We start from the raw sequence: 16789 nt of genomic DNA, 5'->3' as shown, positions 1-16789 counted from the left end.
TTTAGTAGAGATGGGGTTTCACCATGTTGGTCAGCCTGGTCTTGAACACCTGACCTCAAGTGATCCACCGGCCTGGCCTCCCAAAGTGCTGTGATTACAGGTGTGAGCCACCTCGCCCCACTGGGTTATAATTACTTGCTTATTCTCTTCCTTCTCTAGCTCCATGAAGGCAAGAACTGAGCCCTTTCATGGCTATGTGCCCTGTGCCTGGTACAGAGTAGGTGCTCGTTGAGCACCTCCTCAATGAACCAATGTCTTGCACATGGAGTCCTAACGCTCTTCAGCCTGGATAAGTTGCCAGCTGGACCTGGACTTTGCCTGTGGGTGGGCTCAGCTCTCTCTTCCCCCTGCCCCAGCCCCACCCAGTAGGGACTTACCTGCCTACAATCATGAGCTCCTTCTCAGATGCCCGAGGCCGGAGGTGATTCCAGAGGTCCATGGTGAAGATGGTGCTGGCACTGTTAAAGATGGAGGTGAGGGAGGACATGAGAGCCGCCACCATCACAGCCATCATCAGCCCACGGAGCCCTGGGGGCGGAAGGGAGGTCATGGGCCTCGGCCCTTTTCTGCCAAAGCAGCCGATCCCAGTGGGTTCAACTGGAGGAGGCAGAACCTCAGGGAGGACGGCGGGGCAGAGCTTCCTGCAGGACTGAGCCTTTCATGGGGAGCCTAGAGCCTGTTCCTCCCTCCAGCCCTCCCTTCTTGGCCCTGCCTTGGATCAGAGCCCACCCAGTGATCTCCTTTCTGGGTGCTCCAGGGGACTTGATTCAGGGGTGAAGGGACTTTACCTGTAGGCAGGAGTTCCAGCACGAGTTTGGGATACGCGATGTCAGAACAGCCTGAGGGGTTGCTGCAGATCTTCCGGCAGATCTCTGGATCTGCACAAGCCACTTGATCTACGGAGGAAACACAGGCCCAGAGGTGAGCAGTCAGGCCCGCAGAGCCCCAGGCCCAGGCAACATGGGGCTGGACACAGGCTTATCATATGGAAGTTTATAGCTCAATGAGATAAAAGAGAGTCTAGACTTTATAAGCTGTGACCTTGTTACTTAACGCTTTCTGAGATGAGTTGCCCTGTTTGTAAAACTAGGACAATAACATGACTTTATAGGAGGTGCTGGAAAAGCTTCAGCTATTGTTATCATAACCCAGTTGAAGCTGGGACACCTAGTGGCTAGTGGCCAGTCTTAACAATAATGTCTTTTTTTTTTTTTTTTTTTTTTTTTTTTTTGAGACAGAGCCTCTTGCTGTGTCGCCCAGGCTGGAGTGCAGTGGCATGATCTCAGCTCACTGCAACCTCCGCTTGCCAGGTTCAAGTGATTCTCCTGCCTCAGCCTCCTGAGAAGCTGGGATTACAGGCACCCACAACCACGCCCGGCTAATTTCTGTATTTTCAGTAGAGATGGGTTTTTGCCATGTTGGCCAGGCTGGTCTCGAACTTCTGACCTCAAGTGATCTGCCCATGATCATTAACTCACTGTTCAATAACAGCTGCTCACCTGTCCTGGGCAAATGAATCATTTCCTGTATGGAGTAGATTCTCTTGTCAGAATGCTTTACACCCTCTGATGCCTGAAATAAGATGCCTCTAGCCCAGTTAAATCCAAACATAGCACAAAACCTTCTTTTTCCACAAACCCAACATTAACTGAAGGTTTACTATGACTCAGGAGCTTCAGTAAGCTTTGTACATATACCTCATTTAATTTTTACAACTCTATGGGGAAGATACTGTTATTACTCCTATTTCAAAGACAGATAAACTGAGGCCCAGAGGTTCGTTTCTCCAGATTATATTGCTAGTAAGTATTATGACCAGGAGGCAAACTCTTAGTTTATTTCAAAGCTCAGGTAGAGAAGATTGGCTTTGTAAATACCGCATTTCTAAACTCTGTGTGTGTGTGTGTGTGTGTGTGTGTGTGTGTGTGGGTGTGGGTGCGTGCGTTTTTGAGACAGGGTCACCTCTGTCACCCAGGCTGGAGTTCAGTGGTGCGATCTTGGCTCACTGCAACCCCAGCCTCCCAGGCTCCAGCCTCCCGAGTAGCTGGAATTACAGGCAGGCACCATCACACCTAGCTAATTTCTTTTTCTTTTTTAAAATTAATTAATTTTTATTTTTATTTTTATTTTTTCTTGAGATGAAATCTCACTGTTACCCAGACTGGAGTGCAGTCACACAGTCTCAGCTCACTGCAACTTCCACCTCTGGGTTCAAGTGATTCTCCTGCCTCAGCCTCCCAGCCTGTAGCTGGTATTACAGGCGTGCCACCACACCCAGGTTCTGTTTTGTTTTGTTTTGTTTTGTATTTTTAGTAGAGACGGGGTTTCATCATGTTGCCCAGGCTGGCCTCGACCTCCTGGCCTCAAGCGTTCCTCCCGCCTTGGCTTCCCAAAGTGCTGGGATTGTGTTTTGAGGATTGTTTTGCTTCTCTCTTAATTTCCATGTAGTTTCTTTAAAAATATGTGCCATTTCTCATGGATGAAGCTGGAAACCATCATTCCCAGCAAACTAACACAGGAACAGAAAACCAAACACCACATGTTCTCACTCATAAGTGTGAGTTAAACAGTGAGAACACATGGACACAGGGAGGGGAACATCACACACTGGGGTCTGTCTGGGGGTCGGGAGGAAGGGGAGGGAGAGCATTAGGACAAATACCTAATGCACGTGGGGCTTAAAACCTAGATGACGGGTTGATGGTGCAGCAAACCACCATGGCACATGTATACCTATGTAACAAACCTGCACGTTCTGCACATGTATCCCAGAACTTAAAGTTTAATGAAAAAATAAAAAATAAAAATACGTGCCATTTCTCAGATGGGTTTAGCGGAAGAGGGTTTTTTTCCAGGCTCACAAGAACTCAGGATCAGAAAATATTTTTATGCAGCTGTGGACTCAGTTGAAGGTTTAGGAGGGAGCGGGTGGAGTCGTGGTGGAGACAGAAGTGCAAATAGGGAGGCCAAATGCTTTGTCCTGAAACTGGCACTTTAGACCTGGGGTTCTCAACCTTCTAGTGGACTTGTTAAAAAACAGGTGGCTGGCACAGACATATGAAACAATGGTTAACATCACTAATCATCAAGGAAATGCAAATCAAAACTTCATGAGATATCATCTCACCCTAGTTAGAACGGGGATCATCAAAAAGACAAAACATAATAAATGCTGGTGAAGATGTGAAGAAGGGGGGGAACCCTTATACATTGTTGGTGGAGATGTAAATTACTACAGCTAGTACGGAAAACTGTATGGAGGTTCCTCAAAAAACTAAGAACTACCATATGATCCAGCAGTTTTACTACTGGGCATATATCCTGATATGGTTTGGCTCTGTGTCCCCACCCAAATCTCATCTCGAATTGTGATCTCCACATGTCAAGGGAGGGAACTGTAATCCCCACATGTCGAGGGAGGGAGGTTATTGGATCATGGGGGCGGTTCCCCCATGTGTACTCATGATAGTGAGTGAGTTCTCAGGAGATCTCATGGTTTTATAAACATCTGTGATTTTCTGAGTTTGGACTTCTCTCTCCTGCCGCCATGTGAAGAAGGTCCTTGCTTCCCCTTTGCCTCCCACCATGACTGTAAGTTTCCTGAGGCCTCTCCAACCATAAGCAACTGTCAATCAATTAAACCTCTTTCCTTTTTAAATTACCCAGTCTCAGGTAATATCTTTATAGCAGTGGGAAAATGGACTAATACATATCCAAAGCAATTGGAATCAGTATAGCAAATGGATACCTGCATCCCATTTATTGCAACGCTATTCACAATAGCCAACCTATGGAATCAACCTAAGTGTCTGTCAGCAGATGAATGGGTAAAGAAAATGTGGTACATATACACAGTGGACTACTATTTAGCCATAAAAAGGAATGAAATTCTTTTTCATGTTCATTCATGGCAACATGGATAAACTTGGAGAATATTATGTTAAGTGAAATAAGCCAGGCACAGAAAGATAAATACTGCATACTCTCACTCATATGTGGAAGCTTAAAAAGTTGAGTTCATGGAAGTAGACAGTAGGATAGTGGTTTCTAGAGGCTGGGAAGGGTAGTGGGGAGGAGGGTAGCCAAAGGTTGGTTAATGGATAGAAAAGTACAGCTAGAAAAGAGGAATAATGTTTAGTGTTCTATAGCACTATAGAGTGACTATAATTTACAATAATTTATTGTACATTTTCAAATAGTTGAGAGTGGGTTTTGATTGCCCCCAACACAAAGAAATGATAAATATTTGAGGTGATAGATAAGCTAATTACACTGATGTGGTCATTACACCTTGTATAATGTATCAGAATATCACACTGTACCTTATAAGTATGTACAATTTGTATTAAAATAATTAAAAACATTAAAAGTTAAAAATAATAAGAGAAAAAAAAAAAAAAAACAGATGTCCCTCCAGGGATTCTGATTCAGAAGGTTTTGAATGGGGACTGAAAGTTGGCGCTTCTAACAAGTTCCCAGGAGCCACTGCTGAACTGGGGACCACACTTTGAAAAGCACTGGTCTGGGCCTCCAGAGAAGGGAGAGGGACTTCAAATACACCATGCCCACCTCACTCTCTCTAACTCGCCTTACTCTCTAAAATTTGTTTTGCACCTCTTGCTTGTACCATATGATAGAGTATTTCAATATATAGTTTATGTTATTTTTCCATGAGTACGAGACTCATCTCCTACATTACAAAGTCGTAGGTTCATGGAACATGGTGTTGTGTCTCATTTAATAATGACTGTTGGCTGGATGTGGTGGCTCACGCCTGTAATTCCAACACTTTGGGAGGCGGAGTTGGGTGGATCACCTGAGGTCAAGAGTTTGAGACCAGCCTGATCAACATGGAGAAACCCTATCTCTACTAAAAATATGAAATTAACCAGGAGTGTGGCGCATGCCTGTAATCCCAGCTACTCAGGAGGCTGAGGCAGGAGAATCGCTTGAACCCGGGAGGCGGAGGTTGCAGTGAGTGAGTGGAGATCATGCTGTTGCACTCCAGCCTGGGCAACATGAGCAAAACTCTGTCTCAAAAAAAGAAATTGATTGGCTGATTGGCTGTTAAGACAGATGGTCAAGGTCTTGTTACTGATTTTCCATATATCAATCCAGGTCTTCAGACATAATTTGCATGAGTAAGAGTCAAGTTTTGGAGTCAGCTACATCTGGGTTCAAATCCAGGCTCATCTGGCACTAGCTCAGTAACTCCCAGAAAGGCACTTAGCTTAGGAGTGATCCTGGATTCCTTTTTTTCCCCCTTAACCCTTACATCCAATCCATTATTAATCTGATTGGCTCTATGGTGTACTTTCAAACCATTGCATGGGTCAACTGTTGCCTCCTCAGAAAGGACTTCCTGGGAAACCCTGTCAGAAGTAGCTCTGGTCTGACATTCTTTTTGATATCTCCTTGTGCCTCCTCCTCCTAGAATTCAGCACAAAAATTATTTATTGTTTTACTCTTTTTTGAGACACAGTCTCACTTTGTCACCCAGTCTGGAATGCAGTGGCTCGAACACAGCTCACTGCAGCCTCAACCTCCCAGGCTCAAGTGATTCTCCCACTTCAGCCTCCTGAGTAGCTGGGACTACTATATATGTGTGTGTGTGTGTGTGTGTGTGTGTGTGTGTGTGTGTTTCTAGAGATGGGGCCTTGCCATGTTACCCAGGCTGGTCTCAAACTTCTGGGCTCAAGCAATCTTCCTGCCTTGGCCTCCCAAAGAGCTGAGATTACAGGTGTGAGCCACTGCACCTGGTCTTATGTATTTACTTATTTCTGTCTTTGTCCTCCACCACTAGGATGTAAGTCCCTCTACAGCAAGGATCCTGTAGTCTTGTTCACTTTTGGGCCCCCAGAGTCTTCTAGAATAACACTTGGAAGATAATTGGCCTCAAAATATTTGTTGAATTCATGGAAGAATAAATAAATGAGTGAATGAATGATTTTTTTTGAAGCAAGGTCTCACTTTGTCACCCAGGCTGGAGTGCAGTGATCATGGCTGCAGCCTCGACCTCCCCAGCTCAAGCGATCCTCCCACCTCAGCCTCCCAAGTTGCTGGGACTATAAGCACATGCCACCATGCCTGGCTAATTTCCGTATTTTTTGTAGATATGGGGTTTCATCACGTTGCCCAGGCTGGTCTCAAACTGCTGAGCTCAAGCGATCTGCCTGTTGTGGCCTCCCAAAGTTCTGGGATTATAGGTGTGAGCCATCACACCTGGCCAAATGAATTAATTCCTCTAAGCTTCAATTTCCTCATCTGTAAGATGAAAAGAATAATAGTACCTACCATATAAAGTTGTTTTGAGGACGAAATGAGGTAATACATATATAAAATAATAACAGTAAACACTTGGATAGAGGTTACTGTGTACCTCTATACCAGGAACTGCTTTAAGCCTTGTAAAATATTATCCCCATTATACAAGTGAGGAAACAGAAGCAAAGAGACATTAAATGCCTTATGCAAGGCCAAACACCTCATAAGCGGCAGAGCAAATTCAGGCCTGGGTCTTCCAGATCAGAATCCATATTCATAGCCACACTACACTCTGAAACTCTTTTCATAGAGACTGGCCCTTAGCAAGTGCACAATGAATGTGGGTTGTTTGAAGCCATATTCTTTTCTTTTCTTTTTAGACATAGGGTCTTGCTATGTTGTCCAGGCTAGAATGCAATGGTGTAATAATAGCTTACTGCAGCCTCAACCTCCTGGGCTCAAGCAATTCTCCTGCCTCAGTTTCCCAAGTAGCTGAAACCACAGGTGGGCACCACCACACTTGGCTAATTTTTAAAAATTGTTTTTGGTAGAGAGGGGGTCTGGTATTGTTACCCAGGATGGTCTTGAACTCCTGGCCTCAAGAGATCCTCCTGCCTCAGCCTGCCAAAGTGCTGGGATTACAGGCGTGAGCCACTGCGCCTGGCCTGAAGCCGTTTCTGTGTTTCTATGTCAAGACTTGCTGAACAGCTGTATGTTTTCCAAGTCACTGCAAAACCCAGATCCCAGTTCTTAACTCCCTCTGGGTTTTCCCAAGCCTTTTGCCCTTTCCTGGAAGCAAGACTAGGGACTATTTGTGGGTTCCTCATCCCACCTGGGCTGGAGGAACACAAGGGTTCAAGGTCTAGCACCATGGACAGTGCCCCCATTTGCCTTCCCCAACTCTTTTCTCCTACTTCTTAAGGGTCCTAAATTATTTTGACTAAGCTTCTGAGCCAACCACAAACCACTTCATCCTACCCTTTCTTAGCTTCTGTGTAACATGTAAGATAAGGCACAGGGGAGGAAACTTTCTGCTTTCTATCCCCCCTTTTTTTTTTTTTTGAGACGCAGTCTTGCTCTGTCGCCGGGGCTGGAGTGCAGTGGCCGGATCTCAGCTCACTACAAGCTCCGCCTCCCGGGTTTTACGCCATTCTCCTGCCTCAGCCTCCGGTGTAGCTGGGTCTACAGGCACCTGCCACCTCACCCGGCTAGTTTTTTTTTTTGTATTTTTAGTAGAGACGGGGTTTCACCGTGTTAGCCAGGATGGTCTCGATCTCCTGACCTCGTGATCCGCCCGTCTCGGCCTCCCAAAGTGCTGGGATTACAGGCTTGAGCCACTGTGCCCGGCCTCTATCCCCTTTAATAACATCCTTGGTGAACTTCTGTATAGATCACCAGTTTCTGACACCACAGTGTCTTCTGGTGACATTGCCCCTCCTCACTATCATTTATCCCCATAGTATAAACCTATTCCCTTACCACATTAAGAAAAAAACTAAGGCAAATACTCTAGAGGCCTCGATATCCCATGAGATTTGTTAAGAAAAGTACACCAGGCTGGGCACGATGGCTCACACCATAATCCCAGCACTTTGGGAGGCTGAGGTGGGTGGATTGCTTGAGCCCAGGAGTTCAAGACCAGCCTGGGCAACATAGTGAGACCCCCATGGCTACAAAAATTACAAAAATTAGCTGGGCATGGTGGTGGGCGCCTGTAGTCCCAGCTACTCAGGAGACTGAGGTGGGAGAACTTTTTGAGCCTGGGAGCTCCAGGCTCCAGGCTGCAGTGAGCTGTAATCATGCCGCTGCACTCCAGTGGTGACAGAGTGAGACCCATCTAAAAAAAAGAAAAGTACACCAGGCCGGGCGCGGTGGCTCACGCCTGTAATCCCAGCACTTTGGGAGGCCAAAGGGGGAGGATCATGAGGTCAAGAGATCGAGAACATCCTGGCCAACATGGTGAAATCCCATCTCTACTAAAAATACAAAAGTTAGCCGGGCATGGTGGTGCATGCCTATAGTCCCAACTACTTGGGAGGCTGAGGCTTGAGAGTCACTTGAACCCAAGAGGCAGAGGTTGCAGTGAGCTGAGATCACGCCACTGCACTCCAGCAAAAAAAAAAAAAGTACCCCAAAAAGGATTTCACTGGGCCAAAGTTACCCAACCCAACGACTAAGCTCAAACACTAAAGTAAGAGAGAAACTTTCACATGAGACTTCAGAGAACTGCTCTGGAACCACAAGACCTTAGCCTAGTTGGTGGTTTCAACAAAATATAGTTGAGGCAAGATCCCAGTTGAGTCTCCACTCAATTTGGCCTGGGATACCTATAGGACCTGCCCATTGAACCAATGTTGAGAAACAGCATAGAGTCACTAGATGCCTAGATAGAGATGCCTCAGTCTCATCACTAGGAAAGGACTCTATGGCCAGGCATCGTGGCTCATGCCTGTAATCCCAGAATTTAGGGAGGTCAAGACAGGAGGATCGCTCGAGGCCAGGAGTTTGAGATCAGCCTAGGTAACATAGTGTGACCCTGTCTTTACAAAAACTTAAAAAAATAGCCAGGTACGGTAGTGCATGCCTGTAGTCTCAGCTACTTGGGAGGCTGAGGCTCCCAAGGATCCCTTCAGCCCAGGAGTCTGAGGCTGCAGTGAGCTATGATCATGTCACTGTACTCCAGCCTGGGTGACAAAGTGAGACCCTGTCTTTAAAAAAAAAAGCTAAAAAAAAAAAAGGAGGCCGGGCACGGTGGCTCAAGCCTGTAATCCCAGCACTTTGGGAGGCCGAGACGGGCGGATCACGAGGTCAGGAGATTGAGACCATCTTGGCTAACACGGTGAAACCCCGTCTCTACTAAAAACTACAAAAAACTACCCGGGCGACGTGCCGGCGCCTGTAGTCCCAGCTACCCGGGAGGCTGAGACAGGAGAATGGCGTGAACCCGGGAGGCGGAGCTTGTAGTGAGCTGAGATCCGGCCACAGCACTCCAGCCCCGGCGACAGAGCGAGACTCCGTCTCAAAAAAAAAAAAAAAAGAAAGGACTGGGTGTGTTGGCTCACACCTGCAATCTCAGCACTTTGAGAGGCCAAGGCAGGAGGATAGCTTGAGGCCAGGAGTTCAAGACCAGCCTTGGCAACATAGCAAGACCACATCTCTATTTTTTAAAAAACATTAGCCAGGCATCGTGGTGCATACCTGTAGCCCCAGCCACTCGGGAGACTGAGGTGGGAGGATTGCGTGAGCCCAGTAGTTCAAGATTACAGTGAGCTATGACTGCATCACTGCACTCCAACCTGAATGACAGAATGAGACTCTGTCTTAGAAAAAGAGAGAAAGGACTGTAGTTACATTCTCTTGAGGCTTCTAATAATATGTTTAGAATAATTCACATGGTCTGAGACTCACATACCGATGACCTCTTCTCCTAGCTGTGTTCTCACCTGGGAAGAGGATGCGGCTAACCATCCCAGGGAACACCATTATGAAGAGGGGCAGCACCTTCAGGTACGCAGCCATCAGAGCACCTCCTTTGGCATGGGACAGGTTCTTGGCAGCCAGAGTCCGCTGGACAATCACCTGGAAAAGATCAAGGGGGTTGGAAACTGGGAATGCTGATAAGGTTTGGCTGTGTCCCCACCCAAATCTCATCTTGAATTGTAGCTCCTATAATTCCCACATGCTGTGGGAGGGAGCCAGTGGGAGATAATTGAATCATGGGGGCAGTTTCCCCCTATACTGTTCTCATGGTAGTGAATATGTCTCATGAGATCTGATGGTTTTATAAGGGGAAACCCCTTTCACTTGGCTCTCATTCTGTCTTTGCCTGCTGCCATCCATGTAAGACGTAACTTGCTCCTTCTTGCCTTCTGCCATGATTGTGAGGCCTCCCCAGCCATGTGGAACTGTGAGTCCATTCACCCTCTTTATAAATTACCCAGTCTCGGGTATGTCTTTATCAGCAGTGTGAGAATGGACTGTATTAAAAGGCTTTCTCTTAAGGCAAAAAGGGTGTGTTTAGCCTCTTGGTAGGTGTAGGAGACTTAGGATCTTGGTTTGCCACGCTTGTGTTTGAAGAAACATCTCTTTCCTATGCTTAGTCCCTGTGGTCTAATTCAGGTAGCTAAGACACCCACCCCATTCCCTCCCTACTCTTTTATCCAGGCCAATTAAATGCCTGACCAATTTAAAGTCCTCCACAGAATTATTCCACCTCTCTGGCTACCATGATCCATTAAGGAAAAGCATGTCCCCAAGGCAATCCAACCATACCTCTCCATGGAATTTCTTCCTTAAAAAGGCAAAGGAGGCCAGGTGCAGTGGCTCACGTCTGTAATCCCAGCACTTTGGGAGGCTGAAGCAGGAGGATTGCTTGGGGATGGGAGTTCAAAACCAGCCTGGCCAACATGGTGAAACCCCATCTCTATAAAAAATACAAAAATTAGCTGGGTGCATTGGTGTATGCTTGTAATCCCAGCTACTTGGGAGGCTGAGACAGGAGAATCACTTGAACCCAGGAGGTGGAGGTTGCAATGAGCCAAGATTGTACCACTGCACTCCAGCCTGGGTGATAGAATGAGACTCTGTCCCCCCCCCCCAAAAAAAAGAAAAAAGAAAAAAAAAAAAAAAGAAAAGAAAAGGAAAGAGGTTTCCTAACTCCTGGTGCCTCCTTTGCAATTGCTAACTGTGAACAAGGTGTAGAGCCTGGCTGCATCTCTGCCATCATATGGGATGGCCTCTTTGAAACCAAGTCATCACAGAGAAAAGAAAACCAGGAAATGGAGAGAAAGACAATGTGTGATGAGAGTATCAGAGACAGGCAGTCTGGGTTCAAATTCTACCTCCCCACTTCCCGCCTATCTGACCTTGGGCAAGCAGCTTCACCTCTCTTGGCGTCTGTTTCCTCATCTATGAAATGAGCATAATATCAGTGCAGTTTTGAAAATTAGAGAAGTGAAAGTACTTAGAATAGTTAGAATATGACACATAGTAACTGCTTCATAAATATTAGTTGTTTCCATTGCCATTAACCACCTCTGGACTCCCCATCATGTAAGTTTTTAAAAATGCCTTTTTTTTTTTTTTAAGAGATGGGTTCTCACTCTGTTGTCCAGGCTGAAATGCAATGATGTGATCATAGCTCATTGCAGCCTCAAAGTCCTGGGCTCAAATGATCCTCCCGCCTCAGTCTTTCAAGTAGCTGGGACAATAGGCATGAATCACCACACTGAGCTAATTTGTAAAATTTTTATTTAGAGAGGGGGTCTTGCTATATTGCTGTATTGAGGAGGCTGGTCTTGAACCCCTGGCTTCAAACAGTCCTCCTGCCTCAGCCCCCCAAGTAGCTATGTCACCACGCTTGGCTACATTTTATGTTTATTTTTATTTTTTTGTAGAGACAGACATTCACTATGTTGCTCAGGCTGGTCTCCAACTCCTGATGTCAAACAACCCTCCTGCCTCAGCCTCCCAAGTGCTGGGATTACAGGCCCAGAAAAAAAGGGCCTTTTTATCCTTAAACTATTTTTTCCACACAAACAACTAAATGAATCCTCACTAAATCATCAAAGAACCCTTAATGAGAAGAGTGTAGTGAGGTAAGACTTGCTGCAAACCCCATACCACAGCCCCAGTAATTATTTTAGATTTCACAGCACATTTTGGTGAGGAGAGAGATGTCACCTGGGGCGGCATTTCATCTGCAGAATCCATGGGACTGAACCTTGTCAGAGACAGTTGCCTGAAGGCATCAGTATGCTCCAGGACAGTGTGAAATATGCAGTTTTTGTTAATGACCTAACTGCATTAGCAGTGAGACAAACCGGGCTTAGTGAACACGTTTCAAGGACAGGTACCCATGCCCACTGGACACAACGCATTCAGCCAGTCAGAATTCAAAAAAGCTCTGATCACAAGCTGGCCATCCAACGGAGGGGTCCCCTCCCTCCCTTCCCCTCTCCTCCCCTCTCCTGTCCTCTCCTTTCCTGTTTCCTGTCCTCTCCTTTCCTATTTTCTTTTCTTTTCTTTTCCTTTCTTTTCTTTTCTTTTCTTTTTTGAAATGGAGTCTCGCTCTGTCACCCAGGCTGGAGTGCAGTGGCGCGATCTCAGCTCACTGCAAGCTCCGCCTCCCGGGTTCAGCCATTCTCCTGCCTCAGCCTCCCGAGTAGCTGGTACTACAGGCTCCTGCCACCACGCCCAGCCAATTTTTTGTATTTTTGGTAGAGACGGTTTTTAGTTTCACCGTGTTAGCCAGGATGGTCTCGATCTCCTGACCTCGTGATCCGCCTGCCTCGGCCTCCCAAAGTACTGAGATTACCAGTGTGAGCCACTGTGCCCAGTTAAGTGGTTCTTAATAAGTAACATATCAGTTGTGGGGGAAAAAGTGAGCTAAGAGGAAAGAAAATGCAATCTGAATATGTGGGGAGGAGGGGTTATGGTTAGCTACGTCAGCCATCTGTTATGGCATCTGTCATCTAGCCACTTTATCTTTCCTTGCTTTTTCCATAATAATCATGTATAAATTTTCCCTTCCTTGATGTGGGAAAGGAGGAGGGACAGCTGTCATGGTGCAGCACGGTGACCAGGGAGCAGACGTCTGCACAGAAATGCAGCTGGGGGTGGGTTCCTGGAATTGAGAGCATCCAATAGGTGCGGTACAATGAATGAATGGAGCAATTGAAAGTGCAGACGGACTTAGGTGTGAATCCCCCCACCAGCTCTTTGTGATCTTGGATGAGTTCCTTAACCTTTCCAGGCTCAGCTCTCTCATCTTGTAAAATGGGGGTGATAACTGTGCTTGCTTTTCAGGTGTCTAGCAGCTCTTTAGCAAAGAGAGCAGTCATGATTATTGTCATTGTCATCATCACCGCTGTTGTTAGATGAAACCAGAGAAAGAAGTTCCAACAGGTCAATGAAATAGAAATAGATGAGAGTAGGATTAGATAGTGGAAACCGGATCAGAGAGCTGTAGGTCAGAAGTTCAGATATCTGTCTGAGCGCGGTGGCTCATGCCTGTAATCCCAGCAGTGTGGGAGGCCGAGGTGGGTGGATCACTTGAAGTCAGGAGTTTGAGACTAGCCTGGCCAACATAGCAAAACTCTATCTCTACAAAAAATACCAAAGATTAGCTGGGCGTGATGGTGCCTGCCTATCGTCCCAGCTACTCAGGAGGCTGAGGCATGAGAATTGCTGGAACCCAGGAGGCAGAGGTTGCAGTAAGCCAAGATCGCACCACTCTACTCCAACCTGGGTGACAGAGAGAGACTCTGTCTCAAAACTAATAATAATAATAAATAATAAAAATAAATAATAAAAAAGAAGTTCAGAAACCTGAAAAGAGTAAACACTGGTTCAATAAAAGAAGAAGGAGGATGGTCTCGGGGGAATACCTGGGCAGGTGAAATTGTCACTGGCTGGTTTTTACAAATGACTTTCTCCCAGTGGCAGAATGGGTCAACTGTCTTTTTCTGTTTTGTTTTGTTTGTTTTTGAGACAGAGTGTTGCTGTGTTGCCCAGGCTGGAATTACAGGCATGAGCCACTGTGCCCGGCATAATTAATTAATTAATTTTTTGAGATGGAGTCTCACTTTGTTGCCCAGACTGGAGTGCAGTGGCATGATCTCGGTTCACTGCAACCTCCACCTCCTGGGTTCAAGTGATTCTCTTGCCTCAGCCTCCTGAGTAGCTGGGATTACAGGTGCTCGCCACCACACCTGGCTTTTTTTTTTTTTTTGTATTTTTAGTAGAGACGGGGTTTTGCCATGTTGGCCAGACTGGTCTCAAACTCCCGACTTCAGGTGATCCACTCGCTTTGACCTCCCAAGTGTTGGGATTACAGGTGTGAGCCACCGCACCTGGCCGGGTCTGTTAAAATTAAAGCCCATGATGTTAGCCTGGATCAATCCTGTTTCTCAGGGTGTCTCCTATCTGAGATTTGCTAAGGAGGTGAAGGGGGTCTCTCTCTTAAAGGGGCAGTACATGTGCATTGCTCTCATCACTGCCTTGGTCGTTAGCTCTTGGCTCAAAGGAGGGCTGGCCTATGGATGGGACCTGGGTTTCATTTTCTGTGAAGTCTCCTGCATCAAATCCATTGTCCAATGCCATGATTATTGCTTTAATTAAACTCTCATCAGCCCTCATTATGCAGTATAACTCCCCAAGTGATACATAGGCCTCTGATGTTTCATGTAACAGAAAAAGAATATTTGAACACGTGATATATTCACTCAGTTTAAAACCCGAGAAAATATCATATGCAGTGAATCAGCTCCCACTCATCCTTCCCACCTGCCCTGCCTCCCTGCCCACAGGTATCCACTCTTCTTAGTTTTGTATACATCTGTCCAGAGTTTATGCACATATAAGCAAACACAAATATTGATTCTATTCTCTCTCTTTTTTTTTAAACACAAAAGGGCTTCTCGTACACATGGTTCTGCATTTTTATTTTCTCCTCTCTTTTTTCACACCAGTTATGTATCTGTCTTTGCTCTGGGTGTGCCTTCTGCTGCAAACTCTTTCTCCAAAAATCACGGGGAACTCTCGTTCTTCTACAAAGTCTTTGGTCAAAGGTCATTTCTCAATGACACCTCCCCTAAGCACCCTACATTATTTGAGACAGGGTCTTGCTGTCTCAAGCCTGTTGCCCGGGCTGGAGTGCAGTGATGCAACCTCAACTCACTGCAGCTTTGACCTTCTGTGTTCCAGCGATCCTCCCACCTCAGCCTCCTAAGTAGCTGGGACTCCAGGCGCACACCACCATGCCTGGCTAATTTTTAATTTTTTTTTTTTTTTGAGACAGGGTCTCACTATGTTGCCCAGGTTGGTCTCAAACTCCTGGACTCAAGTGAGCCTCCCGCCTCAGCCTCCCAAAATGCTGAGATGATAGGTGTGAGCCACCTGTCGCCCCGTTTTAAATTGCACTACCACACTCTCAATCTCCTTGACCTCACTCTACTGTTTAAAATGATATTTATCACGTTTTAACATCTCACATAATTTACTTATTGTCTCTGTCTACTCCCATTAGAAGAAGGGAAGCTCCACAAGGGCAGAGAGCTTTGTTTGATTTATTAGCTCCTGATTTTAAGTGCCCAGAAGAGTGCCTGGTATGTAGAGGACACCCAGTGTGTATTTGTTGAACAAATAATGTCCAATAGGAGTTTTAACCCCCATTTAAAAGGTATCATCTCCTTTGCCTACTGGATATTCCCAATTAAAAATAAATAAATAAATAACACCTAATACATTAAGCAAAGTGTATTAGGCCGGCTGCAGTGGATCACACCTATAATCCCAGCACTTTGGGAGGCTGAGGCAGGAGGATCATTTGAACTTGGGAATCTGAGAGCAGCCTGGTCAACATAGTGAGACCTGCATCTCTACTAAAAAATAGTAAGAAAAGTAATAAATAGCTGGGCATGGTGGCATGTGCCTGTAGTCCCAGCTACTCAGGAGGCTGAAATGGGAGGATCTCTTGAGCCCAGGAGATGAAGGCTGCTGTGAGCTATGATCATGCCTCTGCCTTCCAGCCTGGGTGATAGAGTGAGATCCTGTCTCAGAAAAAAAAAAAAAAAAAAAAAAAAAAAAAAAAAAAGCAGAGTGTTGAATTTTCCCCTTTGCAAATATCCGCAGCTTTGGATTTGTCGTTCACATTCACAAGAGCAAGAAATAAAATAGCATGTAGAGCAATGGAAAGGAGGAAGTAGTCAAGGAAGCAGAGAAAATGCAAATGAGAGAAGAGGTGGAGGAAGAAAAAAGTACTGACTTCAGCCACCCTAAGGAAAGAAGCAAAGAGAAGGTAAAAGCTGGCTGAGGCCACTGTCCTGTACCTGATCCGTGCACCAGTACCAGAGGGATGGGATGGACATTCCAAACAGGACCCCTGGCCACGGGAGATCAGATGTCAGTGGATCTCGGAAAATATGGAAGGCATCTTCCCGGGGCAGCCCGCAGCTGCTGTTCTCGCTCCGGTTGCTGGCCAGGGCCAAGAAGTACTTCTCCTTCAGGCCTTCCATCCCACCAACTGCGGCGAAACCTAGAATTCAGAGGAAGCCTGTTTTCCAGGAACTCAGATTGGTCCATGGCTGAGGAGATGGCTGGAGACTGGTGAAATTATAGCAGGACCAGAGCTACCAAAAAATGTTGATCCCCTTAAGGGTTCTTAGCCTCCTCCCCACTTCTTTTTTAACTCAAAAAAATTAATAGTAGAGTTTTATTGGACTATAATTGACCTAACCATAAATTGCAAATATTTAAAGTGTAAAAGTTGATGTTTGACATCAGTATTCACCCATGAAACCTCCACCATAAAGTAATGAATGTGTCTATCCAAGTTTCTTTTCTTTCTTGCTTTTTTTTTTGAGATGAAGTCTTGCCCTGTCACCCAGGCTGGAGTGTAGTGGCACGATCTTGGCTAACTGCCACCTCCGCCTCCCAGGTTTAAGTGATTCTCCTGCCTCAGCCTCCTGAGTAGCTGGGATTACAGGAGTGCACCACCATGCCTGGCTAATTTTTGTAGTTTTAG

General features: G+C 46.0%; 1 protein-coding gene and 1 long non-coding RNA gene across 4 annotated transcripts in view; one reads left to right on the top strand and one right to left on the bottom strand.

Moving 5' to 3' along the window:
* The window catches only part of SLC5A11 (solute carrier family 5 member 11), a 97780-nt gene that overhangs the window by 11057 nt on the left and 69934 nt on the right, over nt 1-16789 (bottom strand). For all 3 annotated transcript variants that reach the window (XM_030925145.1, XM_010367862.2, XM_030925146.1), the window contains 4 exons: nt 16095-16300; nt 9708-9843; nt 789-896; nt 378-528 (listed from right to left, as the gene is read on the bottom strand). In XM_030925145.1, coding sequence (XP_030781005.1) covers nt 378-528; nt 789-896; nt 9708-9843; nt 16095-16300 — 601 coding nt within the window. The remainder of the gene's footprint in view (nt 1-377; nt 529-788; nt 897-9707; nt 9844-16094; nt 16301-16789) is intronic.
* On the top strand, nt 512-16107 carry LOC115895243. The gene is made up of 3 exons (XR_004055443.1): nt 512-921; nt 9696-9771; nt 15898-16107. It is a non-coding gene; the product is annotated as an uncharacterized LOC115895243 (long non-coding RNA).

Source organism: Rhinopithecus roxellana, chromosome 20 (assembly GCF_007565055.1).
Source record: "Rhinopithecus roxellana isolate Shanxi Qingling chromosome 20, ASM756505v1, whole genome shotgun sequence".
NCBI classification, from domain to species: Eukaryota; Metazoa; Chordata; class Mammalia; order Primates; family Cercopithecidae; genus Rhinopithecus; species Rhinopithecus roxellana.
The sequence above is the reverse complement of the archived record's forward strand: the minus strand, read 5'-3'. Positions and strand labels throughout refer to the sequence as shown.